This window comes from Mus musculus, chromosome Y (assembly GCF_000001635.26).
Source record: "Mus musculus strain C57BL/6J chromosome Y, GRCm38.p6 C57BL/6J".
Taxonomy (NCBI): domain Eukaryota; kingdom Metazoa; phylum Chordata; class Mammalia; order Rodentia; family Muridae; genus Mus; species Mus musculus.
In genome coordinates, this window is record NC_000087.7 from 818,586 (window position 1) to 844,610 (window position 26,025).

The window sequence follows — 26,025 nt, forward strand, 5'->3', positions numbered from 1 at the left end:
GCTCCTCCCTTCCGCTTCCGACTGGGCCAGCGCCATCTTGTTTCTCGTGTGAGGAGAAGGACGCTCATTTTGTGGAAGGAGTTTCCCGAGAGAAACTGGCTGCTGGCCAGGGACTTGAAGGTGGAGGCTGCTCCGTTCTGGGACCGGATCCTCGAGGAAGAGGAGGTGCGAAGAGAGGGGCAGGGAGCGCACACAGGCACCAATATTGTTAACAATCTGGACCTCTGTGGTGGGGGCCTCGGGAGCCATTGGGCCGAATGAGCAGGGCTTGTTGGTACGGCGGCCCGGTGGAATAGTACAGAGAAAGGATTCGGATCAGATTAAGGGGCTCAGTTTGATGTCCTTGTCCTGGGTTCAGGGGCAACAGGCAGGTAGGCAGTGGTTTCTCATAGCTGTGTAGTCAGAATTGGGGAGCGAGGGGGTGGGGAGGAGAGGCGCGACCGAGGGCAGTGTTAGGCTGGGCCTCCAGTCTTGGGTGTCCAGTCTTTCTACCCAGGGACAACACCCCCTCCATGACCGAGTGTTTTATAAAGTGTTTTCCTCGATTTTTAGTAGGTCAGCCACATAGGCTCCTCTGAAAGCCTTTTGGTGTGCAGAAGTCATAGTACGTTGGTCAGCAGGGTCATATAGGAAGTGAGATATGGGATGTTATTAATTTGTGCAGTTAATAGAGTTAGTTAGGATAAAAAATAGAACAAAGGACAAATTCTATAATTGCTGTTTCGTTTATTTGTGGGTTTTCTTTGGGTTGTGTGTGTTTTGGGGTTTCTTGTTTGTTCTGTTTTGTTGGGCTATTATTTTCCTAGAAAAAGGCACTAGAATTTGAGACATAAACTTCAGAGTGATTCACCTGGGTTTGCCATCTTTATCATGGATTGCCTGTACCTCTTGTCCAGTGTAGACATAATGTTTGATATGAGATCTGTCTTGTGAGATGGATTTCAAGTCAGAGAACTAAGTGCCCACATGCCACCCTGAAAAGATGTCTTAGGGCCAGTCTGTAGACATTTTGTGTGAGTGCGCTTAGACTCATCTGCCATTGTGGTATAAACGCCACCTTCCCATGGTCCCTGGACTCTCTGAACAGATTAACTTTAGTTATCTGAAGAACTTCCCAAAGAACTGGACCAGAATTGTTGGAGTGCATAATCCATCTGCTGTAACTCTCCTGGTCTGCTTTGCCAGGGCCTCCATAGTTCTCATCCTTTCACTGGCCCTTCCCCTACCTCTAGCTTCAAAAAGCAGTGTATATAATGTGGGATTCTGTTTTATTGTTTAGAGATACCCAGTTTCAGTTTGGGTTCTAAGCAGTGTCTGTTCACTGATTCTTTTGGGTGTAAACGTTTAAACTTCTGATCTACCATGCTTTATAGCAGGCAGGTAAACTTTACCATCAGGATGAGCAAGAGTGAAACTGGGATCAGCCTGATACTGGAACTGGTGCTTGGACCCAGACTTCCGGAGTCTGACCCAGATCATCAGCCAAAGTTTAGCCATATTTAAGCACGGCATAATTTTAGAGGTGTGCATTCTAATAAGAATTCAGTCCCAAGTGCACAGCAAATTTAAGACATTGCTATTCTTTACAAAGAACACCCTGGCTTCTTTCACATGGTTGGGTATTATTGATTCAGAATAGGGCCAAATATTTCGAGCTTAGAGAGGTTGACAGAGGCAGACATGAGAATGAGTGAGCAAGCATATGTGAGAGAGAGAGAGTGTGTGTGTGTGTGTTTGTGTGTGTGTGCGCGTGCGCATGTGTGCATGCATGCATGCGTATGTTCGAGAGAGGGCGTGAGCATGTTACCATTGCGCTGAGATAGCATAGGAACCACTGAGACTGTTGATAAGTACAGTCAAGTCCCTCTTAAGAATGGGTTTTATGGCCTAGAAGCAATGTCCAGGATTTAGAGGGAAACGTTCTGGGATAAGCGAAACATAATTTCTGGGGGTTTTGGGTGGAGCCTGACTCATCAGACAGCAAAATGTCACCAGGGTGTAAACTACATTGATTCCCAGCATTCCAGGAGAAAGGAAGGTAAACATCTCTTTCCTTTGAAGGATGCCTGTGTGCTTGCTTAACTTTTCAGGCTTCTCTAGTGCTTATCTGTGTGCACAAGCACTTTTTTTTAATCCTCTGCACTGACCATTAAGAGCTGCATTAGTTTGATTATCCTTTCTGAAGAGAATGTTCCTGCCACAGAGCCTCAGCTGTGGTGCTCCCTATTTCTTCAGATGTCCAGCTCAGTCCTGTCCAAGAAACGCAAAGTGTCTGGACCTGACTCTAGTCTGGATTCTAGTTGGTCTCCTACCTATTCTGTGATGTTTGGCGTGCCCCCAGGGCCAACCAACGTGAGTATGACGTTTGTAAGGATGGAAACAATCAGTGGGGGTGGTAAAGTACTTTCCAAATGTCTTAGTCTCATTACTATTTTTTCTTCCCTGGAACTCTCTGCTCATCTTTAGGAAATGTCAAAAAATAAGGAAATGGACATAGATGAAAGCCTTTACTCCCGCCAGCTGTGAGTAGTACCCAGGACGGGAAATGGAGATTGAGAGAAGGCACAGAGTGGGGCAGACCCTAACCTAGAGTTCTTTGCTGACAGGTATGTACTCGGCCATGAGGCAATGAAGCATCTCCAGGCTTCCAGTGTACTGATATCAGGCCTGCAGGGTCTGGGTGTGGAAATTGCCAAGAATATCATCCTTGGTGGGGTCAAGGCTGTCACTCTCCATGATCAGGGCATTGCCCAGTGGGCTGATCTGTCTTCCCAGGTATTATCTCTTTTTGGCTTCTCCTTGCTTAGGTCCCAGCGTGTGCACTGCATGTGTTTCAGTGTTATCTTCCTACCCCCTTTTCATAGTTCTGCCTACGTGAGGAAGATATTGGTAAAAACCGAGCTGAGATATCCCAACCACGCCTTGCTGAACTCAACAGTTACGTTCCTGTGTTTGCCTACACTGGACCTCTAATTGAGGAGTTCCTTAGTGGTTTTCAGGTACCCTGGAGTATCCCCATGCCTCCTCTCTTATTCCAGGTTTGTTGCCATTTAGGTTGGCACCTTGTGTCAGATCTGGTTCTGGAAAACTAGGAGATGTAGGTAGCAGGTAGAGCTCCCCAGAGGGGCAGATTCTCTTATAGAAAGGTGTTGTGTTATAGTGAGACTGAATGGAGCACAGCACCTGCTTGTATAATATTTGTACACCTTGTATGAGTGAGTATAATGAGAGGAAACCCAGACTGGCTGGGCAGTCCACTCTTGATGGATAGAACCTGGCTGTAGGTAGCCAGCTGTCTATTTTTACCAGATAAATGAACTTAGCTGGTCTCCACACCTTGTTTGTCTAGCACTGCTGTTATTCCTGTAGTTGGTAGTGTTTTTTAAAAACTGTTCTCTGACCCTTGTTATACCTGATGCCCATTGAGACTTGTGTGTCCATGTGACAAAAGGCTATGCCAGCTGAGCCTGGGTGTTGGATTCTTCACCCTTCTCCCTCACTTCTGTCAGCTTTTTTATTCTCTCACTCCACCCCAAACCTGGGCCTATTATTCTTTACAGGTAGTGGTTCTTACCAACACTCCTTTGGAATATCAGCTGCAGGTGGGTGAATTCTGCCATAGCCACGGAATCAAGCTGGTAGTAGCAGACACTCGGGGCCTAGTTGGGTGAGTGCTTGCCTTTGTCTAACTTCTACCAAACATAGGCCAAGAGACTCCCAAGCCTTCATGTCCTCCTCCACCAACCAGTTTTGAAATGATTTTTCATTATTTTCCTGTGTGGTGTGAACGTCACCTGATCTGTCCCAGTACCTTGAGTGCTGGAAGGCCCTGTGCTTGGTCCAAAGCATCACTCCTTTTGCCTCCTTCCCTAGACAACTCTTCTGTGACTTTGGAGAGGAAATGATTCTCACTGATTCAAATGGAGAACAGCCACTCAGTGCCATGGTTTCAATGATCACTAAGGTAAGGAGGTGAGCCCCATATGTTCTCATGCAGCGGAGGTAGGCAGTAGTTGTTTTGTTTTGTTTTTTCCTTTCCTATTCCTGTTCTCTGACCCTCCTTTTTCTTTTTTTTTTTTTTTTTTTTCCTCTGCTGTCCTTCCTTTCCCACCTTTCCTTTGACTTGGGGACATATTTCCTATCTTTACCCATTCCCTCACATTTCTTTAAATTCTTTTCTTGTTCCCCCTTTTCCTTCCCTTCCCCTGTCCCCACCCAACAGTTGGACTTGGGATCTGTCACTAAATAACCTAGTCAGTAACCTATCAGTGAGGGAAATTAAACACTAGTTGCCTGCCCTTGAAATCTTGGGAAGTTTTCCTTTTCTTTTTTCTTTTTCTTTTTCTTTTCCTTTTCCTTTTTTTTTTTTTTTTTTTGTAATGGTGAGGTGTGTTTTGGTGTGTGTGTGTTTGTGTTTCAGACATTCTCTACAATGCAGCTAAGGCTAGGTTGATTACAGGGTAAACTTTCTGCCTCAGCTTCCAGGATGGTGGGACTATGCATGCCACACTGAGGGAGGCTTAACTCTTAATCTTCTTTTTTCTTTTTCCCCAACCAGGAGAATCCAGGGATTGTCACCTGCCTGGAGGACTCCCGGCATGGATTTGAAAGTGGTGACTTTATCTCTTTCACAGAAGTTCAGGGCATGAGTGAACTCAATGGCATTGGTCCCATAGAGATCAAAGTTCTGGGTAAGGGAAGCCTGGGGAAGGAGGGTGAGAAGTGATAGCACAGAACACAGGGAAGGTTGGCTGATAAGGGCTGCCTTAGAAGCCAAGAGGTCACTCTGGAACTTTTCACAGCAGACTGGGCTGGTCTCCAACTCGTCTTTGTCCTCTTGCCTGAATGCTGGGATTAAAGCCACCATGCCTTGATAGAACAGGGCCTTACTTGTGTCTCCCACCTCCAGTGCACCATCCCTTTCTGTGACGCTGGACTGATTCTCGAGTATTGTCAGGCACACCTCTTATTCCTTGGTTCATTCCCTTTTGACTTGCTCCCACCCTCTTCCCCCGTTTTTGGTTTTATTTTAGACAATTAGATTTTCTCTTTTAAGCTCTAAAAGGACAGAGTGACTAGGTCCTTTCTAGTGTGTGTGATGGGTAAGCTGGTTTCTGGTAGACTAATGTCTGGAAAGACGGCTCAGTTTGTAAGAACCCTTGCTCTGTAAGCTTTATGGCTGAGTTTAAATTTAGAATAACTATTCAAAATGCTGTTATGCAGTCAGGAAGGCAGCACATGGAGGTAACCACTACACTGGGGGTTGGAGGAAACAGATAAAGATGGATCCTGATGGGGGCTCACCTCAGTCGTATAAACTGCCTCATTGAGACAATGTATGAAGACAGTGTGGCAGTGATGGAAGAGTTTAGGAGGGGAGTCTACAGTAATTTAAAACACAGCAGTTTGTGTGTGCAGGCCAAAGACAGTGAGTCCCAGCAAAGGTGTGAGATAACAAAGCTTCTGTAGAGATGATATCCCTTAAATTAAGACAACCTGCAGAAAACTAAAGTGAGATGAGTGAGATCAGCCACAGTCAAAGTAGCATGATGTTTTGTAATCTGTTTGATAGAAGTGAGGTACTTGTGAGTCTTACATGTTTAATGCTGACTTCAGTTGTCTTAGCATGCTGAACTTTACTCCTAAATGATTTATCTAGATAACCCTGGTATCAACTCCTTTGTATTGTCCAGACTTGAATGAGTGTGATGCTGAGTACTCAAGGTGATGCCTGTTTGCTAGGAAGTCTTGCATGCATGAGCTGAAACTGATCAGTGATGAGAGGGGAATAAAGACTTTTTTTTTTAAATGTTTTGTAGCCCCTCTAGCCTTGGGCTCTGTCAATATAACCTATTTGAAAGAAAGGTGTCATTGTGGATGATAGCATGCACCTGTAATCCTGGCACTCAGGAGGTAGATGCAGGAAGATTAGAAGTTCAAGCCCAGCCTTAGTTATGGAGCAAGAGGCCAGCCTGGGCTATGTGAATCCCTGTCTCCAAGTCAACAAGCACATGAAAAAGAATTGCTTCTGTTTTCAACACGTACAGACTCTTTCTTCTCTATAGTCACTAAATATTAGTAACCTACTGAACATTAATATAGCAAGTCAGTTGGTAAACTTCTTGCTGTGCTCTCACAAATTCCTGCGTTTGATCCCCAGAAATGTAAGAAAAGTAAGAAAAGTTAGGTCCTATGGCTGGTATCTTTATGGAGCTTGTGTGTAATTCTTGGGAAATAGAGACAAGTAGATTTCTTTTTGTCTTGTGTATTTATTTATTTTTTTTGTCTGTGGTATCTATGTTTTGGGATATGTCTGAGAGTTGCAGACATTTGTGAGCTGCCCAGCATAGGTGCTGGGCCCTTAACCAAGTTCCTGCTTTCTGGGAGAGCAAGAAGCACTCACTCTCAGCTACTGAATCAGATCTTGGACAGAGGAGACATCTGTTCCCTCCCCCATTTTGTTTTTCTGCATTGAAACAGAAGCCAGATGTGGTGTCACCTTCCTACCACCCAGAGTCTGAAACTGTATGAGTGAGGCTGTGGCCATTTTGTTTGGTGTGGGTAGCCCTTGGCTAGCTTTGAACTCTGAATCCTCCTGAGTTGATTTCTGAAGGGCTGGGATGAGAGTTGTGTATTTGATGTGCCTTTGATGGATATGCTTTGGTTTGTTTTCTTTTTCTTTGTTTGTTTACTTTTTGGTTGGTTGCTTGCTTACTTGCTTGTCCCTCTCTGAGTAGAGCTTGTAATTGAAAAAAGATAATTTGTCTTAGGCTTGGACTTTGAGGTTTTTGTACTTGATCATGGGAGGGTGGCAAAGGCACAGATTAGACTGGCAGTCTTCTCCATCTTTTTCATCTTCCAGGTCCCTATACCTTTAGTATCTGTGATACCTCCAGCTTCTCTGAGTACATCCGTGGAGGCATTGTCAGTCAAGTGAAAGTACCTCGGAAGATCAATTTTGTGAGTAGGTGGTGAGGGGCTGTGAATAGAAGGACTCCTGCTTTTGAGATTTATAGGTTGTTCATATCTGGTCTCGCGATGCTCCATTATCCACAGAAACCCCTACTTGCCTCGCTGGCAGAGCCAGAGTTTGTGGTCACAGATTTTGCTAAGTGCTGTCATCCTGCTCAGCTCCACATTGGCTTCCAGGCCCTGCATCAGTTCTGTACTCAGCACAGCAGGCCTCCTCGGCCCCATAATGAGGTAAATGAGTGGGAAGCCAGCCAGGGACCTCTGATTTGTCTGTTTCCTGTACCTGTTCTTCCTCCAGTAGGGCCTGATAGGCTCTATCCCGGTTCCTTTTGTCCAACCAGGAGGATGCTGAGGAATTGGTGACCTTAGCCCAATCTGTGAATGCTCAAGCTTTGCCAGCAGTTCAGCAGGATTGCCTGGACATCGACCTTATCCGGAAGTTGGCCTATGTAGCAGCTGGGGACCTGGCACCCATGAATGCCTTTTTTGGTGGTTTGGCTGCCCAGGAGGTCATGAAGGTCAGCCCTAGTGGGAAAGGGTGTGGCTGGTGTGTGCTTCTGATGCCATCACTGTCTTTTAGTCCAGTTAGGCTCCTGCTACTGACAACCTTCTTTCCCCAGGCTTGTTCTGGAAAGTTTATGCCCATTAGGCAGTGGCTGTACTTTGATGCCCTTGAATGTCTCCCAGAGCACAGAGTGGCCTTCATGGAAGATAAGTGCCTGCCAGTAAGTCTGTGGGGACAGTGGGAAACTTTGGGAATGTCTTGAGGAAAGTGTCACTCTAACCTATCTGTACTCACTCACATAAATCCAGCACCAGAACCGTTATGATGGGCAAGTGGCTGTATTTGGATCAGACCTACAAGAGAAGCTTGGCAAGCAGAAATACTTCCTGGTGATTGACACTAATGGCCTCTGTTCACCCTTTCTGAAAGGATCTTTCTTTCCCTGATCCCTTTGGGGAGGTGTCTTTTGGTTTTTCATGTCCTCATCACATCACCTCTTCTGTTTTGTGGTGGGTTGAGGAAAGGCTTCAGGTATCTCTTTTTCTTTCCCTCCTCTCAGTCACCCATAGGAGTGTGCATCCCTGTGAACGGAATGTTTGTTACTACTCAGTCTTGTGTTCAGTTGGTGTTTTCTTTTGGGTGTAAAGTTAGCATATGCCATCCCTGTTCACTCTGACCAGATGGTTTACCAACTTCTAGGTAGGTGCAGGTGCCATTGGCTGTGAGCTGCTCAAGAACTTTGCCATGATTGGCCTCGGCTGTGGGGAGGATGGAGAAATCACAGTTACAGACATGGACACCATTGAGAAGTCAAACCTGAACAGGCAGTTTCTCTTCCGTCCCTGGGACATCACAGTGAGTAACATGGCATAGCTTTCTTTCTCCTATTTGATTCTTTCCTAAATGGCTTAGATGTTTGTCCCCTCCTCTCCACTCTCCTCACCTCCCATTCCCCTCTCCTCCCTTCCTTTTTTTTTCCCTTTACTTCCCTCCTTTTTTTTTTTCAGGCATTCAGGTGTGACGTCAATAGACATTTTTACCTGTCACAATTTTCTCATTTGCCTGGTTTTTCCTCCCCACCTAAGCTTGGATACTAGGGCATGCAGATGTGGCATTGTGAGATGGTTAATAGAGGCATAGCTGGGCATTCCCTACAGGTCAATGTTACCTTGATTGTCTTGTCATCTTTCCTTTGCTTCGTTTTTCAAGCATCCTAGACTCTAGATTTAGAAAACATAAGGTAACAAAAGAAATGTTCCTGGCTTCCTCTAATGTGAAGATTGGAGCAAGTGAGACGCTTCATGATTGCATTTTGGTGTCCTCCTCCTGTAACACTGAGTCTGTAAGACTCAATAATAACTTAAATGGTATGAAATACTGTTTGTCTTTCCTCTCCCAGATTACTCTATCAGTGGAAAGGACAAATTTCTTCCATACTTTTAGGAAGCCAGTTCAGGGTAGCTGGGAAGCTGTTTTCCAGATAACTAGAATCTGTTGACCAAAAAAAAAAAAAAAAGAGAGCTGCACATAGTGTATATGGACTAGTACTACTAGTACACTAGGATCCCACTCATTGATACATGTACTACACATTGTATATATGCTGTGTGTGCCTATATACACCTGTACTTGTGTGTACACATATTGCCTATATACACCTGTACTTGTGTGTACACACATATATATACAGGCACATAAACTCAGCTGTTGTAAGAAAGTATGTAACCTAAAACATATTCATAAAGATGTGAGTATGGTCTGAGTCCTCAGGGGTGTTCTGTACTGGAAGTATTTTTGATGGTAAATGCTTATAGGCTTAGCTCATCTGTTCTTGATGTAGTGTGTTAAGTGGCATAACACTTTCAAATACACTGCTTCAGATTCTAACATAGGAAGTTGTGGTGCTTATGACCTATACCCCCAAAAGCTCTTGGGAGACTCTTGTTTGACCATGTTGGGCTACTATTCCAGTATGTGGCATATGGTTAATGTTAGAATCTCAAATGTGTAAGAGAAGTAAAGAGGAACAGAGAAATAGCAATTGAAAAATATCAGGAGGGTACTTGTTTTCAGTGCTTATGAAGGCTTTCTCCTAGAGAAATGGATCTACCAGAAGTGAAAGTAGAACCAGAGGAGACTCAATCTGTCTGTGGTTTTATTCGGGTTACTCTGGATGTCATTAATTGAAAGTAGAGTAGTTGTTGGGATATTCTGACCTTGTTTCCTGTTTTAGCACTCAAAATATTATGTGTTGCCAAATTTCATTTATAATCCTTTGTTTTAAAGATTTACTTATTTTATATATTTGAGTACACTGTCAACACACTGGGAAGAGGGCATTAGATCCCACTACGGATGGTTGTGAGCCACCATGTGTTTGCTGGAACTTGACCCCTCAAGACCTCTGGCAGAACAGTCAGTGCTGTTAACTGCTGAGCCATCCCTCCAGCCCATTATAATCCTTAAAGCAAAAGAGGACAGAATTTTATGAATAATAGAAATGTAGCTGTCTTAAAAGAGCATTCTAATGTCCTTTATAGTATCTGTTGTGCTCAGCCAGATATTATATATGGTATTGGCAGTTCGAGCCTGGTTGACTTTGAGCCTTGTTCTGCCCTTTATGAGATAAATCGTGGGATATCTCTACAGACTTTGTTGCATCAGTATGTGGGAAACAGCTCTGTTTTTCATATTCCCACCCAGAAATTAAAGTCTGAGACTGCTGCTGCAGCAGTGCGTGACATAAATCCACACATCAGGATATTCAGCCACCAGAATCGAGTAGGCCCAGAGACAGAACACGTCTATGATGATGACTTCTTCCAAAAGCTGGATGGTGTGGCCAATGCCCTAGACAATGTGGATGCTCGTAAGTTTGGAGTTGAGTGAGGAGGGCAAGATCAGGGTAGAGTGTATGAGGTTCTTGTGTTCCTGTCTTGCCTTGGTTTTTCGAGACAGGGTTTCTCTGTGTACTCTCGGCTGTCCTGTAACTCACTCTGTAGACCAAGCTGACCTGTGTTCCTGTCTTATGTAAGCTTGCGTGCTACTCATCTGCCATTTCTTCCCATCTCCCTGAAGGATTATACGTGGACCGCCGTTGTGTTTACTATCGTAAGCCTCTGCTGGAATCAGGCACGCTGGGCACCAAGGGCAACGTGCAGGTGGTTGTTCCCTTCTTGACAGAATCTTACAGCTCAAGCCAGGACCCACCTGAGAAATCCATCCCCATCTGCACACTGAAGAACTTCCCTAATGCCATTGAGCACACCGTGCAGGTGATCAACCTTGGGAGGAATGGGAGGTGGAAGGGTTAGGTCCTTGAGCCTTTGCCAGTCTCCTGCTACAGATTTCTAGTTTCCAATGTGTTCTGTGTCCGGAACACATCCCATGTCTTTATACCAATCGTATGTGTATCAGCCCATGTGGTGTGCTATGTATCAGACATGGTTTCTTTGGGGTCATCCACTTCTGGTTGACAGCATTCAAAATGTACAAGTTCAAGCCAGGCAAAATCCCAACACAAAGAAGGGGAAGTCCACACACACACACAGTTCCAGCTCTAACCAAGCTCAGAAAAGGGAAAATAAAGTCTACAATGGAATGTTAATGGCATCTGTCAACCACATTCCAGGGTAGGCTCCATGCCTTGAAGAAGGTGGCCAGGTGGACCTCAGGTTTTTTCTTGTGCACTTCTGTTTTGGTATTACTTGTCTTGCCGGTGGGTGTTTATTTCTTTATTTCTTTGGGGTTTTACATGTTATAGTGTTTTTTTTTTTTTTTTTGAGAGATGGCACATGCATTAAGTGTCTGGGGAATTTAGGAGGTTCTGGGAGGGGTTGGAGGAAAGAATACAATCAAACTATATTGTATGGAAAATATTTTAAGTACAATAATTAACCATTACCTTCTAAATTTGAAAGAGTTAAAGAGAACATCAGTTGGTATGAACAGTGAGAATGATCCATAAATGGTGCTTTTTGCTACACAAATCAGCTATTGTTGTCTCTGCTGATTTTCTAAATTACCTGTAATGGTGAGTGCATTTTTGGTGTGTTAAACTCTTACCCAAAGTGTTAAGTTAAACACCTTGTTTTTCAGTATGGCTTCTGTCTGTATTGTCAAGTACATAATCGTGTGTGTCCTCTAGCTGGACAAAATGAATGCTGCACTGGAAACTAAACCCAGAGCCTAGTCCTGCTTGTGTTCTTCTAGTCCATCGGGGCCCAGGGAGTTTGGGGTGGTTGTTTTGTTTCTGTTTGCTCCTAGGCTCATAGTGTCAGTATTTTGAGGCCATGCCAAGGAGGTGAAGATCAGGAAGGAATAGACTAGAGAGTTCCAACTGAATTACCTTATCCTGTTTCTTGTTCGAGGTTATAAAATGTCTCTGAGTCTGCACAGCAGACAGAGAAGCGCAAAAGGTTTTAGAATGTGTTCTGTAACTTTGTAGGAGGAGACCTGTCAGGTCCTCAGATTCCTCATCTGCAAAATGTGCATTGAAGTAATTCCTACCAGCGAGATTTTGTAAAGCTGGATATGGACTGTTCATATGCTTTGGTAAAATTCTTAGCACTGGTTTTGTAGTTGGCAACATACTCAATCTTGAGGTATGCATGTGCTCATGCACTAACTTTGATGAGTGTAAATGCTAGTTACATCAGAGACTTAACAACCAGCTGGCTACAGGGGAGTTTTATTCCACTGCAATATTGGTCAAAAAAGCAGGCAAGTATGTGTGAGAGTTAGAATTTAGAACCTGTATGTCCAGTGTCTGTATACATGCCCCAGACCATTTCAGCAGTGACCTCCTAGTTCTCAGAAACCTTGGTGGGAGGAAACAGAACAACAACAACAACAGAGGAATTCCTGTTGAGACCTGGATACTGTTCTGCCCAGTACCAGAAGTAACCGACAATGGGTCATTGTTCTTTTAAGTGTGACTTCTTCCTTTCTGTCGCTCTTTCTTATAATCCAAACACATCACACCTGTATTGCCATGAACATTCCAGGTACTCACACATAGATACTTGGCTACAAAGCATGACCTCTAGTCTGGAACACATGGGTACCCTCATTGTACAGGTTAATGCAGTCTTCACCCAGAACAGTCTTTACTAAAGGGTTGTCTCACTAAGAACTTTTTTTGTGTGTTTGTTTGTTTGGCCTTTGCTGACATGCATTTGTTTGCTCTGTCTGTAGTGGGCTCGGGATGAGTTTGAAGGGCTCTTCAAGCAGTCAGCTGAAAATGTTAACCAATACCTCACGTAAGTAACAGACAAACCAACAGCCAACAGAAACCAATCAACAAAGGCGTCCTTCTCTGCTCGCTTCAATGCACATCCTCGGTAGATGCTTTGGATAATTAATGGTTGATTGAGCCTCATGCTGGTGGTAGATGATGATGATGATGATGATGGGAAGTGGTCAGCATTGACATTTTCCCTGGAGAAAGAAGGCTTGCCCAGAAACCTTACTTCTAGGCCTCTGAAGTAATCCAGGTCTTTGTATTGGATAGGGACCCCAAGTTCATGGAGCGGACACTGCAGCTAGCCGGCACCCAGCCTTTGGAAGTACTGGAGGCCATACACTGCAGCCTGGTCCTGCAGAGGCCACAGACTTGGGCCGACTGTGTGACTTGGGCCTACCAGCACTGGCACACCCAGTATTCTCACAACATCCAGCAGTTGCTGCACAACTTCCCTCCAGCACAGGTATTACATACTTTGTGGATGTATTTGGCTGAGCAGATTTCCAGGAAATTGGAATCTTACTGTCCTCTGTCTAGACATGGCTTCGTCCAGGCAGTCTAGCTGCCACAGGCACCACAAGGCAAGCTGTAGGCCAGTACTTGGTGCAAGCATTTGTGTTTTCCTTCTTCTGTCAGCCAGGCAAGTTTCTTAGTTTCCTTCCCAGCTGCACCTGTGGGCTGAGTCACAGCTGAGTTCCCTTTGAGGGCTGTAGTTGCAAGTGAGAAATTTTATAGTTAAGCATACAGTGATCCAAGTGGTTCAAGTCCCAGCTGTGTTTGACACTGGGTCCTGTCATGCCTAATGTCTTGGTAAGCCATATTTGTGAAGTAGGTATGATAATGGCTTATGGGCATTTAGAAAGGACTAACTTGCATTTCTTATTATTGACTCATATACATTGGTAAGTTGAACTTGCCGTGTGTTTGGCTCATTGTGAATTTCCCAAGAATGGTGAACCTAGGCTTCTTGGCCTGAGAGTGCTTCTCCCTCGGTGCTGTTCATATCTTTCTCTTAGCTTACGAGCTCTGGAGCACTTTTTTGGTCAGGACCAAAACGCTGTCCACATCCTCTCACCTTTGACATAAACAATGTAAGTGTCCTTGGGATCTCCCAGGTTGGTGTGTGGGGAGTGGGTCTCTCTACTCTTAACCTGTGGTTGTTAAGCTGACTTTCCTTTGCCATGCCATTCTTTCAGCCCCTGCATCTGGATTATGTGATGGCTGCTGCCAACCTGTTTGCTCAGACATACGGACTAGGAGGGTCCCAGGACTGTGCTGTGGTGGCCAAACTCCTGCAGTCTCTGCCAGTCCCCAAGTTTGCTCCCAAGTCTGGCATCAGGATCCATGTTTCTGAGCAGGAGCTGCAGAGTACCAGTGCCACCACCATTGGTGAGAATGCTTCACCATTCGTTCAGGGATCATCTGTGTTCTTTCCCACTCTGCCTTTCCTCTGGTGTTTGCCACTGGCCAGGATTTTCACTATATTTCTGAGATTTACCTAGTCTGTGCTTAAGGGTTGATAGGTGGACAAACAAAAGCTCTGTATCTCTTTTCTCTGCAATACGGATTTATGGAAATGGTTCATTCCCTTCCTTGTGTGATGACTTTATAGAATTCTCCTTCTTGTTTCTTCTTGATTTATTTACTTTCATGCAAAAAGAACCTGATTGCTCCCTGCCCTCTGGGTGTCTTGATGACTTTGCTGCTTTGTCTTCTTGGTAACAGGTCGCCTCTATTTTCCCTCTGTGTTCCTGTCCTCTCTGTATCTGCTTAAAGCACACCTCGATTTCTGCACTCCTGTGTCACATGCTCTGTTTTCTCTTCTGATATCGCTGAGGAATCTGTTCTCTTGTACAAATCTCCCAAGTTGATACAGTTCCTCAGTTTCCCTTTCAGAGTAGTTGTCTCCTCGTGAGTGATATTTGACCAACAATCTTCCTTTGAGACTTTCCCCTCCTTCATTCACTGTTCATAACAGAATGCCTCTCCCCTGTACCCTTGCTTGCCATTTCTTTCCATTAACTAGTTTCTATCTTCCTGTGAACCTAATCTAAATCACTTTGCCCAGCTCCATTGTCTTCCTCTTACAAAACTAAATTCCTATGCCCCTTGAACAACTTCTGCCACTCTCTACCACCTCACCATCCTTGAAAACCTTTGTCTACTTTTTTTGTTTTAATCTTTTTGACCACTAGCTGTATCATATTAGTGGAACCACAGGGAAGCAAACCCAAAGCAGAGTTTTCTTCCTGTGTCCCATTTATTTTATCTGCTTTATTTTGTGTAATGGTTGTACCTTAATATAGCCCTGTAATTTTCTCTCCTTTTTACAGCTTACTAGGCCTCTACATTTGTCTATTAACTTATTGGTGGGTAATTGAGTTCCTTCCATCTTTCATTGTGTGTGAATATGCTGCTTCCTTGTTGTAAGGTGTTCATCTTTGTTACTCAGGACCTCTAGGTCTTCATGTGTTTGTATTCCTCACCCCCCTATGTCCCTGTGCCCTTTGGGCAGGAAAGTGTTTTCTCTCTTTGACTCCCCTTCCCTTACACCTTCCAGGATACCTCTCCTTTTTGTTTTTTTTTTGTTTTGTTTTGTTTTGTTTTGTTTTGTTTTGTTTTTCAAGACATGATTTCTCTGTATAGCCTTGGCTGTCCTGGAACTCAGTCTGTAGACAAGGCTGGCCTCGAACTCAGAAATCCGACTGCCTCTGCCTCCCGAGTGCTGGGATCAAAGGTGAGCACCACCATGCCAGGCGCCTCTCCCTTTCAAATGCTTTTACATAAACTCCACTTCCCAGTCCAGATTTCACCTTGGGCAGTACAATGGGTTCACCAGAGACCATGGTGTCCTTTGCTTTCTGCAGATGACAGCCACCTGGAGGAACTCAAGACTGCACTTCCTACTCCAGACAAGCTGCTTGGATTCAAGATGTACCCCATTGACTTTGAGAAGGTATTTGGTGTGGGGAAGCTGGGGTGGTTAGGATGGCAGGCGCAGGTGCCTAGCATAGGCTTTTGTCAAGATTGTTGGCCTACAGTGGTCTCCTTCTGTTTAAAAGAGAAGTTTCTTTGATGAAGGGTGAGAGCTACACCTGTGGGCCTAAGAGTTGATACTTAGAATGTAGTTAGGAATTAGGCTGGCTTAATAAGGTGGGATTAAGCGCTTCTTCTCTAAAATCCATTCGTTCACCAGTCCTGGGACTTGGCTAGGTTCACCAGTCCTACACCAACAGGAGTTTGTTTCTTTTTCCTATTTAAAACAGTTTTTCCTATTTAAAACAGTTTTTAAATTTAAATATACCTTGAGCATATTCTTCTCCTTCCCCAAGTCCTTCTAGATCATCATCCCCTCCCTACCCACCATACTTTAAGTTCTTTCTCAAAATATAACAAAAATCTAGTACAACAGGACTTCCCAAAACTAAGAAAACAAAACAGCACCAGACTTAATTTTTTTTTGATATTATTTATTTACATTTCATGTGTTGTCCCCTTCCCAGTTTCCCCTCCACAAACCCTCACATCCCATCCCCTCTCTCCTCTACCTCTATGAGGGTGCTCACCCACTCATCCACTCCTGCCTCACCGCTCTAGCATCCCCCATGCTGGGGTATGGAGCCTCCACAGGACCAAGGGCCTTCCCTCCCATTGATGTCAGTCAAGGCCATCCTCTGCTACATATGTAGCTGGAGCCAGGAGTCCCTCCATTTGTAATCTTTGGTCAGTGGTTTAGTCCCTGTGTGCTCTGGTGTGGGGGTCTGGGGTGTCCAGTTATTTGATATACTAGTTCTTCCTATGGGGTTGCAATACCCTTCAGCTCCTTCAGTCCTTCCCCTAACTCTTCCATTGGGGTCCCATGTGCTCAGTCTGATGGTTGTCTGCTAGCATCTGCATATCTACTGGTCCAGCTCTGGCAGAACCTCTCAGGGGACAGCTATATACCACCTTTACTGTCAAAAAGCACTTCTTGGCATCAGCAATAGTGTCTGGGTTTGGTGTCTGCAGATGGGATGAATCCCTATGTGGGACAGTCTCTGGGTGGCCTTTCCTTTAGTTCTGCTCCACTCTTTATGCATTTCCTTTAGACAGGAACCATTCTTGGATAAAATTTTTGAAATAGATAGGTGGTACCATCCCTCAACCAATGCACTAGATATAGCCTCTACTGGTTCTGTCACCCCTTTGTTGGGTATGTCGGCTAATGTCATCCCTGTTGGGTCCTGGGAACCTCTCACTTCCCTGGGAACTGGAACTCTGTAGTGGCTACACCTGTTCCCCATCCCCCACTAAATGCTACACACCTCTCTTGCCTCCCTCCTTTCTGTCTCCTGCCACTCCAGCAGAGCTCCTTTGCTCACACCACACTGACCACAATAGACCTGTGCTCTGCCCGTGCTCAAAAGCAACCCTCCTATTTCATTTTGGGAGCAGGTAAATCACACCATGCTGTGTCAAGCAGTGTCCTCTCTCTCAACCTCTTTTTCCAGACAGTTTGATTTTTTTTCCTTCTCTGCTACTACTACTACTACTTTTTTTTTTTTTTTAGATTTATTTATTATTATACATACACTGTAGCTGTCTTCAGACATGCCAGAAGAGGGTGGTTGAGAGCCACCATATGATTTCTGGGATTTGAACTCAGGACCTTTGGAAGAGCAGTCAGTGCTCTTCCCTGCTGTGCCATCTCCCCCCACCCCCACCCCCCCTCCACACACACAGTTCTTTTCTAAAGGCTTTCAGTTTTACTCTGTGGATCAGACTCAGAGTACACTAATTATTCTGGGTGTTAAGAGCCTTAGGGAGGTAGCTACCTCACACAAGGAATGTCACCTTGCCTGAGCAATGTTTTGACTGTTTTTGTACAAAAGCCCTAATTGAAGCTTGAGTCCTCTGCCTAGAGACTCTTTGCTGTTGATTATAAATGTTTTTAAGACAGTGTTTTATGTTGCCTAGGGTGACTTGAACCTAGGGTCATTCTGTCTCTATGCTTGTATGCTGGGATTACAAGAATGCAATAGTGTGGCTTCTTTGGGCTTCATAAGAGGACTGATAGATTTTTTTTTCAGAGGGAAAATGGGTGAGCAGCACCATCTCTTTTCCAGGTAGGTCTTGGTAATTGCATTAGATTGGCCTTGGTGACATTGCCCAAGATGGTAGTGCAGCCTGTGGTGCTATGTTACCTCTCAGTGCTGGTCATCAAAAGGAGCTTCTTGGGTAAACTCATATCAAAATTAAAGCATCACCCCCACAAAAAACTGTCTACTCCATTATGTGTTGGCCAACTACCCTTAAATGTAGATTAGTCCTGGTTCTTACTACTAGCCCCATGCTCCCTTAAATAAGACTCAGATAGACACAAATATATTTACACATATTTTGGCCGTATAGCAAGGCTCTTCTCTGACTAGACCATAACTCAATATAACCCATTTATTTTGGTCTACATTCTGCCACAGGGCTGGGTTTACCTGTGTTCAGTTACCATGTCTGTCTGTCCAGGACGAATCTCCTGTGCCTGGCTCAATCCGTGTTCTTTCTGCCTCCCGCATGTCCCCCTTCTATTCTACCCTTTCCTGTATAGTCCATAGGTTTTTTTAATTGACAGGTGTATACTGCTTCACTCTCTGAGTTCCTATGAGCTTTGCTCAAGTGACTTTGAGGGCCTTGTCCTCATGGTGTTCTCCATCCCCTCTGGCTTTTACACTCACTCTCTCTGCCTCCTTTTCCACAAGATGTCCTGAACTCAGAAGGCATGGATTTCAGGATGGCATCCCATTTAGGGATGTGCTTTCCAAGGTCTCTTCACCCTTGGCATGATGTGTGGCTGTGGTTCTCTATATTCCCATCTGCTGCAGGAGGAAGTTTCTCTGATGGTGGTTGAATAAGGCACTGATCCCCAAACATAGAAGTGTATCAATCACCAGGAGTCATTTTGACATTGTGGTATCTGTTTTTCTTTCTTCTGTCTTTGCTCAGACCAGTATTATTTGATTTTACATTAGATCCCTGGAATACCACAGGTTCTTGGTCGCCCAAGCAGTATAGGGTATGGATCCATCCCGTGTTGAGAGTCTTAACTCAGATCAAGTATTGGTTGATTACTTCCACAAGCTTTATACCACTGTTTTCCTAGTATGCATTGAAGGCAGAACTCCATTGCAGATAAGAGATTTGTAGCTGGCTTGGTGTTTATTATTTTCTTTTGATAGCATGCAAAGCAACTTCCTGTACCAAAGACTCAGGAATCCTGTAGGGGTGAAGGTTTTGAGTAGGCATCTCCATGTTCAGTGGGTTGTGTAGGTTGTTGTCTTCAGCTATGAGGTGTTGGTGTCAGTTTGTGGAGAGCAGCCTATAGTCTTTGCAACAGCCTTGGTTATTTGAGGATTCCCATGGGACCCCTTAGGGCTGTGACCCAATTAGATGGAACCCAGCCCCAGTAAAGGAGGCTTTCTTTGTTGACAAGAGATGGTCAGTGGGGGCACTAGGTCTCCCTCATTAATTGGTGATTTCATTAAAACTCGTGTGCATGTGTTTTGCATGTGTGTGCACGCACTTGGGGTGTGTGTATGTGTGTGTGTGTATTTGTGTCTTATGTGTATGGGTGTGTACATGTGGGTGTACTTGATCACACAGGAGAGCTATCTTTTTAGGAAGTTTCTACTTTATTGGGTTTCTGCATACCTCTCACATCACCATAATTTTAACTGCCTCCCCACTTATTCCTTCTTCATTTTGTTTATCACACTTACTCCCTGCACTAGCCTAGCCTCGGGATGAAGCCTTCTAGATCATGGTGGACGAACTGTTTGAAGTGTTGTTGGATTAGGTTTGCAAGTATTTCACTGAGTATTTTTGCATCTGTGTTCATAAGGAAAATTGGCCTGTAATTCTCTTTCTTTCCTAGGTCTTACCTGTTTTTTTGTATGTTTGTTTGTTTCTTTTTCTTAATCATGGTAACTGTGTCCTCATGGAATAGTGTTCTGTTTCCATTTTGTAGAGTAATTTTACCAGTATTGCCATTAACTCTTCTGAAAGTCTGGTAAAATTAGTGCTAAAGTTATTGACTCTGGACTTTAATTGGCTAGGAGACTTTTAAAGACTGCTTCTATTCCACTAGAGGTTATAGATATCTTTAAAATTGTTTACTGAATTTTGATTTAACTTTGGTCAGTGTTTCTTAGGGAGAAAATTATCCATTTCTTTTAGGCTTCGCATCCTGGTATAGAGTAGAGGTTTTAGGATTCACTGTATTTCTTCTCTGTCTGTTGTCATGCCCCCTTTTTGTTTTTGACTTGTTTGTTTGTTTTGTTTCTTTGTTTGTCTGTTTAGATATTCTTTCTCTGCCTGGTAGTTAAGTTGTTTAAGGATTTTTCAATTTTAATTGATTTTCTCAATAAGCCAACTGTTGTTTTATAGACTGTTTATCATTTGATCATTAGTTTCTGGTTTATTGATTTCAACCCTGAGTTTATTATTTCTTGATGTCTACTGCTCTTGGATGCGATTTCTTCATTTTATTCTAGCATTTATGAGAACACTCTAGTTTTTTCACATTGTGCTATGAACTTTACTCTTTGAACGGCCTTCATTATGTCCCTTAAGTTTTGGTTTGCTGTGTTTTTATTTTCATTCAGTTCTAGGAAGTGTTTTATTTCTAGTTTCTGTCTTGACCCATTTTTTTATTCAGTAGGGAGTCAAGTTCTCTTGAGCTTCTGGGGTTTCTATTGTTTGTGTTGTTGATCTCCACACTGATCAGAAAGGATACAGGGTGTTATTTCAACTCTGTTATATCTGTTAAGACTTTGTATCTGAGCACATGTTCAGTTCTTTAAGAAAGATCCATAGGGGCTTAGAAGAAGGTATATACCTTTGTGTTTGGGTGAAATGTTTTGTACATACATGTTAAGTCTGTTTGATGTATAACTCCAGTTGTCTCCACCATTTCTCTGTTTAGTTTTTGTGTGGATGACCTGTCCATTGCTGAGACTGGGGTATTGAAAAATCCCACTATCAGTGTGGGAGGGTCAGTGATTTATAAATGTGGGTGCCCTTGTGTTTGGAGCATAGAGGTTTAGACTTGAAATGTCCTCTCCTTTGATTTTCTTTTGATGAGTATGTTCTGTCCTTTCCTGTCCTTTCTGATTAGTCTTAGTTTGATATTAAAATGGCCAAACTAGCCTGTTCCTTGGGTCCATATATTTTTCTGTCTTTTTACCCTGAGGTGATTGATATCTATCCTTGATGCAGCCCCAAGGTAGATAGATACTGTTTTCCCGTCCATTCTTTTAGTGTTTTGTCTTTTATTTCAGGGTTTGAGACTGTTGATTTTGAGAGCTATCAATGGGCAGTGATTGTTGATTCATGTTACTTTGTTGGTGGTGGCAAGTGTGTCAGATGCTGTGTGTGTGTGTCACACAGAGGTGTGCCGGTTCAGTCTGTCCGTCCGTCCGTCAATCCATCTGTGTCCTTCCCTTCTCTCAATGTGCTAGTCTGGGATTATTATAAACCCCTGTGCTTTCTTTGGTGTAACCAATCTCCTTAGGTTGAAGTTTTCTCTCTTGCACCTTTTTTATGGCTGAATTTGTAGAACAGATGCTGCTTAACTTTGTTATTTTGGTTTTTGTTTTTTGTTTTTTTATCATGGAATATCTTAATTTCTACATCTACCAGTGATTGAAAGTTGTGCTGGGTATTCTGGTATTCTGGGCTGGCATCTGTGGTGTCTTAGAGTCTGTAGAACATCATCTCTCCAGGCTTCTCTAAGTCAGGTGTAATTCTAATAGGTCTGCCTCTATTTGCTACTTGGTCCTTTTCACTTGCAGCTTTTAATAGTGTTTCTTTGTTGTGTATGTTTATTGGTGAGAGGACTTTCTCTTCTGGTCCAAATCTACTTGGTGTTCTGTATGCTTCTTGTACTTTGGTAGGCATTTATTTCTTTAAGGTTGAGAGTTTTTCTTCTGTGATTTTGTTGAAAATACTTCCTGAGCCTTTGCACTGGGATTTGCCTTTTTTCTCTATCACCATTGTTTTTAGGTTTGGTCTTTTCATGGTGCCTCGGATTTTCTTTGAGGTAGGACTTCATTTATTCCCTGGTATCTTTAGTACCTGAGAATCTCTCTTCCGTCTCCTATATCCTAATGGTGAAGCTTGCCTCTGTAGTTCCTGTCCAATTTCCTAGGCTTTTCATTACTGGTTGACCCTCCACTCCCCAGTTTGGGTTTTCTTTATTGAATCTGTTTTCGCTTTCAGTACTTGAACTGTTTTATTCATTTCCTTCCACTATTTTGTTGGAGTTTTTATTGATTACTGTAGGAGACTTGCTAAATTCCTCTTTAAGGACCTTTATCATGTCCATTAAAAGCTGTTTTTAAGTTTAAGTCTTTCTACTTGTGCTTCAGATACATTGGTTCTGAGTAGAGTATGGTGGCTGTATCTTACATGTAGGGAAATCTTCTGGGGCCCTGATAGGTATGGGGGACTGAGGTTTCCAGGTGAAATGTGTTTCTTAGTATCGGGACCTGAGACTTAGGAACTGGAATGGGCTTGGGGTTACCAGAGGGAGGGAAAACAGGATGTTTGACTAGGAGCTGATAAGTCATTGCCATGGTTATGGAGGCAGAGAGTTAGCAGAGACCACAGCAAGCAGGTCTACTAAAGAGCTTCCATGCTTCTGGTTTTCCAGGGGAGGCATGCTGAAATTAGGGGATGGAACAAAACAATTAGGGGAGTTAGGAGTGGAACATCTGTGGGATCTTTAGAGATAAAGTGTGGTGGGAATCTACCACAGGTAGTCTGGTCTAGAGCTAGGGATGAGGCTTGTGGATTTGATTTGAAGGTGCTGAGGGGCAGGGGGAGTGTGGGGAGCATGGGGGGTGGGGAGAGATCTAGTTAAATTTAGCCGGCCTGTTTTCTGGACCAGAATGGGCTGTAGTTTCCCAGAGAGGGCCTCCTATAGTTCAGATCTGGGACAAATCAAGGAATGTGTGGAGGGAGATTAGGAGGGAAAGATCTGTGGGGTCCACTAGAGATGACTGGGGAGGCTGCTATAGGTATTCTGCTTCAGAGCTGGGGATGATAGTAGATTAGACTTGGAGGATCAGAAGGAGAGTGAAGGTCTTCAGTTAGCCTACCTGCTTCTCTGAGTGGCTTGTGAGTTCCCAGAGTCCCAGTAGACACATAATAAGGGGGAAAGTGGGACTGGTATTATTGGAACCCACCCATACACAGAGAACTACAGGCAACTAAGGTAGTTAATTAGGCAGGAGAAATACGATTTTCCAGTATTGAGTCTCTTAATTGTTTGTTCATTACCAAGTTGTCATCCCTGAAATCATGGAGTACTAGTAGTGCTCACAGGCTGAGTAGGTTCTATTCAGGTGTTACGTTTAGCTGTTAAGCCAGATGAGGCCATGTTTTTTAAAGGGAAAGTAGGGATCAGAGTAGTCAGGAGGGATTTGAAGCAGGGAAGGTTAGAATTGTAATGATTATATTTGACTTAAACAACAACAACAAAATTGAAAACACCTGCATCCATTTACTCCATATGGTCATCGGAGTTAGCAGTACATAGTTGGGGGAGACACTGGTATCCTGAGTAGACATTCACTCTCTTAATTCTCCACTCCAAAAAAAAAAAAAAAAAACCAAAACAAAACAGGATGACGACAGCAACTTTCACATGGATTTCATTGTGGCAGCATCCAACCTCCGAGCAGAAAACTATGGCATTTCCCCAGCAGACCGGCATAAGGTAATAGGAGTCTGTGATGTACGACTGACCCTTGCCCAAACTGATTTTCCTTCATTTGGGCCTTCTGTAGACCCCTACTTCCTCCTATACAGTAATCCCTGGTGGTCACTGTCTTACAGAGCAAACTGATTGCAGGCAAGATCATCCCAGCCATTGCAACCACCACATCTGCTATAGTTGGCCTTGTGTGTCTGGAGCTGTACAAGGTGGTTCAGGGCCACCAACAACTGGAGTCTTATAAAAACAGTTTTATCAACTTGGCTCTGCCTTTGTTTAGCTTTTCTGCACCTCTGGCTCCAGAGTGTCATCAGGTATGGGACCTGCAAGAATAGGAAATGTTGATTTTACCATTCAGGGAAGCTGAGTACATCAATACAGTGTGTTTGTGTGTCCTTTGTGTGTGTCTGTGTGTCCGAGCATGTTTGCATGCCTGGGTGTGGGGGGGGGGGGGAGGGGCAGTGTGCTTCACAGCAGATAAGGTGTTACATCACTAAGATATATTTTGAATACCTGTGTTCATTCATCAAACGCATGGACAACATAATTGTAGTTCTGGCTCAGGTATTTCGAGAGTGTGAGATTCTGTGTCAACAAAGCAGGAAAAAAACAAAAACAAAACAAAAAAACAGGAAGGGTGCTGACATAAACAGTTCATGGAAAGCTAAGAGGGATGTTAAATGAGGGAAACCAGTGTCTTAGCAGTGCGCGTACGTGTCCTTTTCCTTACAAAGATTCAAGCTGCCTAATCATGGTTATGTAATGTTACAAGTGTGTTTTTGATTATTGAGCTATAGTTAATGCACTTGTAATATGTTAAGAACATTTGGGATAGTCCCCTCTTAGCACTTATCTTTGTCGTCTAGTACTATGATCAAGAGTGGACACTGTGGGATCGCTTTGATGTGCAAGGACTGCAACCTAGCGGTGAGGAGATGACCTTGAAGCAGTTTCTAGACTACTTTAAGGTAGGGCTCCTTCGTCTGTGAACTTCGCCTTTGTGGGGTCTTGCCCACTTGATTTAGCAGCAATGTCCATCTCACAGTCATCACTCCTGTCTCTTCTAACCTCTGCAGACAGAGCACAAGCTGGAAGTCATCATGCTGTCCCAGGGTGTGTCCATGCTCTATTCTGTCTTTATGCCAGCCAGCAAGCTCAAAGAACGGTTGGATCAGCCGTGAGTTAGCCTCTGGGCTGATGGGAGTGGAAGCCTTGGATGGGATTCTCAACAACCCAGTGTGGTTCCCCATTCTTTTTCTACAATCTGCTGCCACCTTTAATTCTATGTTTGTTTGCTTCCTTCTTAAGTCTCCTGCTCTTTGATTTCAGGATGACAGAGATTGTGAGCTGTGTGTCAAAGCAAAAACTGGGCCATCATGTGAAGTCACTTGTGTTTGAGCTGTGCTGCAACAGTGACAGTGGAGACGACATAGAGGTTCCTTATGTACGATACATCATCCGCTGATCTCTTACTGACTCCGTTCTTTCAGATCTCTCAGTCTATATCAAAACCTTTCTAGTTATGAGGAAACCTCAGTTTGAACCTCCTTGTTCCTAAGAACTTTTTAGTGCTGTTTTTACATTGTTAAGAACTGAAATTCATAATAATAAATTTTCAGCCTGTGAATAGTAGAGTGTCTTCCTCTCCTTTTAGGTGTGGGTGTGCTGCTGTCCCTAGGAAGAAATGGACACCTTATCCTAAACTGTAATTCTTTTTTTTTTTTCAAAAACAATTTTATTAGATATTTTCTTCATTTACATTTCAAATGCTATCCCCAAAGTCCCATATACCTTCCCCCCTGCTGTGCTCCCCAACCCACCCACTTCTGTTTCCTAGCTCTGGCATTCCACTGTACTGGGGCATATAATCTAGGCCATCCTCTGCTACATATGCAACTAGAGACACAAGCTCTGGGGGTACTGGTTAGTTCATACTGTTGTTCCTCCTATAGGGTTGCAGACCCCTTTAGCTCCTTGGGTATTTTCTCTAGCTCCTTCATTGGAGGGCATGTGTTCCATCCAATAGATGACTGTGAGCATTCACTTCTGTATTTGTCAGGCACTGGCATTGCCTCACAAGAGAGAGCTATATCAGGGTCCTGTCAGCAAAATCTTGCTGGCATATGCAATAGTGTCTGGGTTTGGTGGCTGTTTATGGGATGGATCCCCGGGTGGGGCAGTCTCTGGATGGTCCTTCCTTCCTTCTCAGCTCCGAACTTTGTCTCTGTAAACATTTCAACTGTAATTCTTAAAAGGTGACAAGAGTCCAGCTGCACAGAAGCAACATGGACATTATCCCGTATTCAGATACAATAGTGAAGATTAAACTTCAGCTGTTCTCATTGCTCTTGCTATTTCTGCTTAGGGAGAAATGACGAGAACCCTGTGGCAATAAGGCCATCATGAGGGGGTCGGCCCTTACATGATGTTAATACCCTTTCTTTTATCTTGCCACATGCCAGTCTTAGTGATGTTCAGCTGAAGAAGAGACTCCAGTCCTGGCTGGTCTGGGTTAGGATCCTGTGTCTTACTTCATCTTGTCTCCTGATTTGC

General features: G+C 43.8%; 1 protein-coding gene across 2 annotated transcripts; it reads left to right on the forward strand.

Annotated features, from left to right (window-relative positions):
• The first annotated feature begins 26 nt into the window (after nt 1-26).
• Uba1y (ubiquitin-activating enzyme, Chr Y) lies at nt 27-25,099 on the forward strand. Of its 2 annotated transcripts, XM_030251563.1 has the most exons (27): nt 27-165; nt 2,236-2,352; nt 2,467-2,522; nt 2,607-2,775; nt 2,865-2,999; nt 3,561-3,667; nt 3,874-3,964; nt 4,559-4,691; nt 6,863-6,960; nt 7,057-7,203; nt 7,314-7,490; nt 7,593-7,697; nt 7,786-7,866; nt 8,177-8,332; nt 10,181-10,346; nt 10,556-10,752; nt 11,109-11,195; nt 12,674-12,738; nt 12,990-13,185; nt 13,739-13,813; nt 13,919-14,111; nt 15,590-15,678; nt 23,383-23,475; nt 23,595-23,786; nt 24,339-24,440; nt 24,549-24,649; nt 24,802-25,099. In XM_030251563.1, the coding sequence occupies exons 2-27, from the start codon at nt 2,236-2,238 to the stop codon at nt 24,935-24,937; spliced, it is 3,264 nt and encodes a 1,087-aa protein (XP_030107423.1). In that variant the 5' UTR covers nt 27-165; the 3' UTR covers nt 24,938-25,099. The 2 variants fall into 2 exon arrangements, with proteins under 2 accessions (XP_030107423.1, NP_001343972.1); NM_001357043.1 differs by lacking the exon at nt 11,109-11,195 and having other exon boundaries at nt 64-165.
• The last annotated feature ends 926 nt before the right edge of the window (nt 25,100-26,025 follow it).

Bases quoted from the DNA above. Each gene is read 5' to 3' on its own strand.
- Uba1y (XM_030251563.1), top strand. From the start codon at position 2,236: ATGTCCAGCTCAGTCCTGTCCAAGAAACGCAAAGTGTCTGGACCTGAC. The intron at 10,347-10,555 runs GTAAGTTTGGAG...ATCTCCCTGAAG, and splicing joins CCTAGACAATGTGGATGCTC to GATTATACGTGGACCGCCGT. The intron at 14,112-15,589 runs GTGAGAATGCTT...TGCTTTCTGCAG, and splicing joins TACCAGTGCCACCACCATTG to ATGACAGCCACCTGGAGGAA.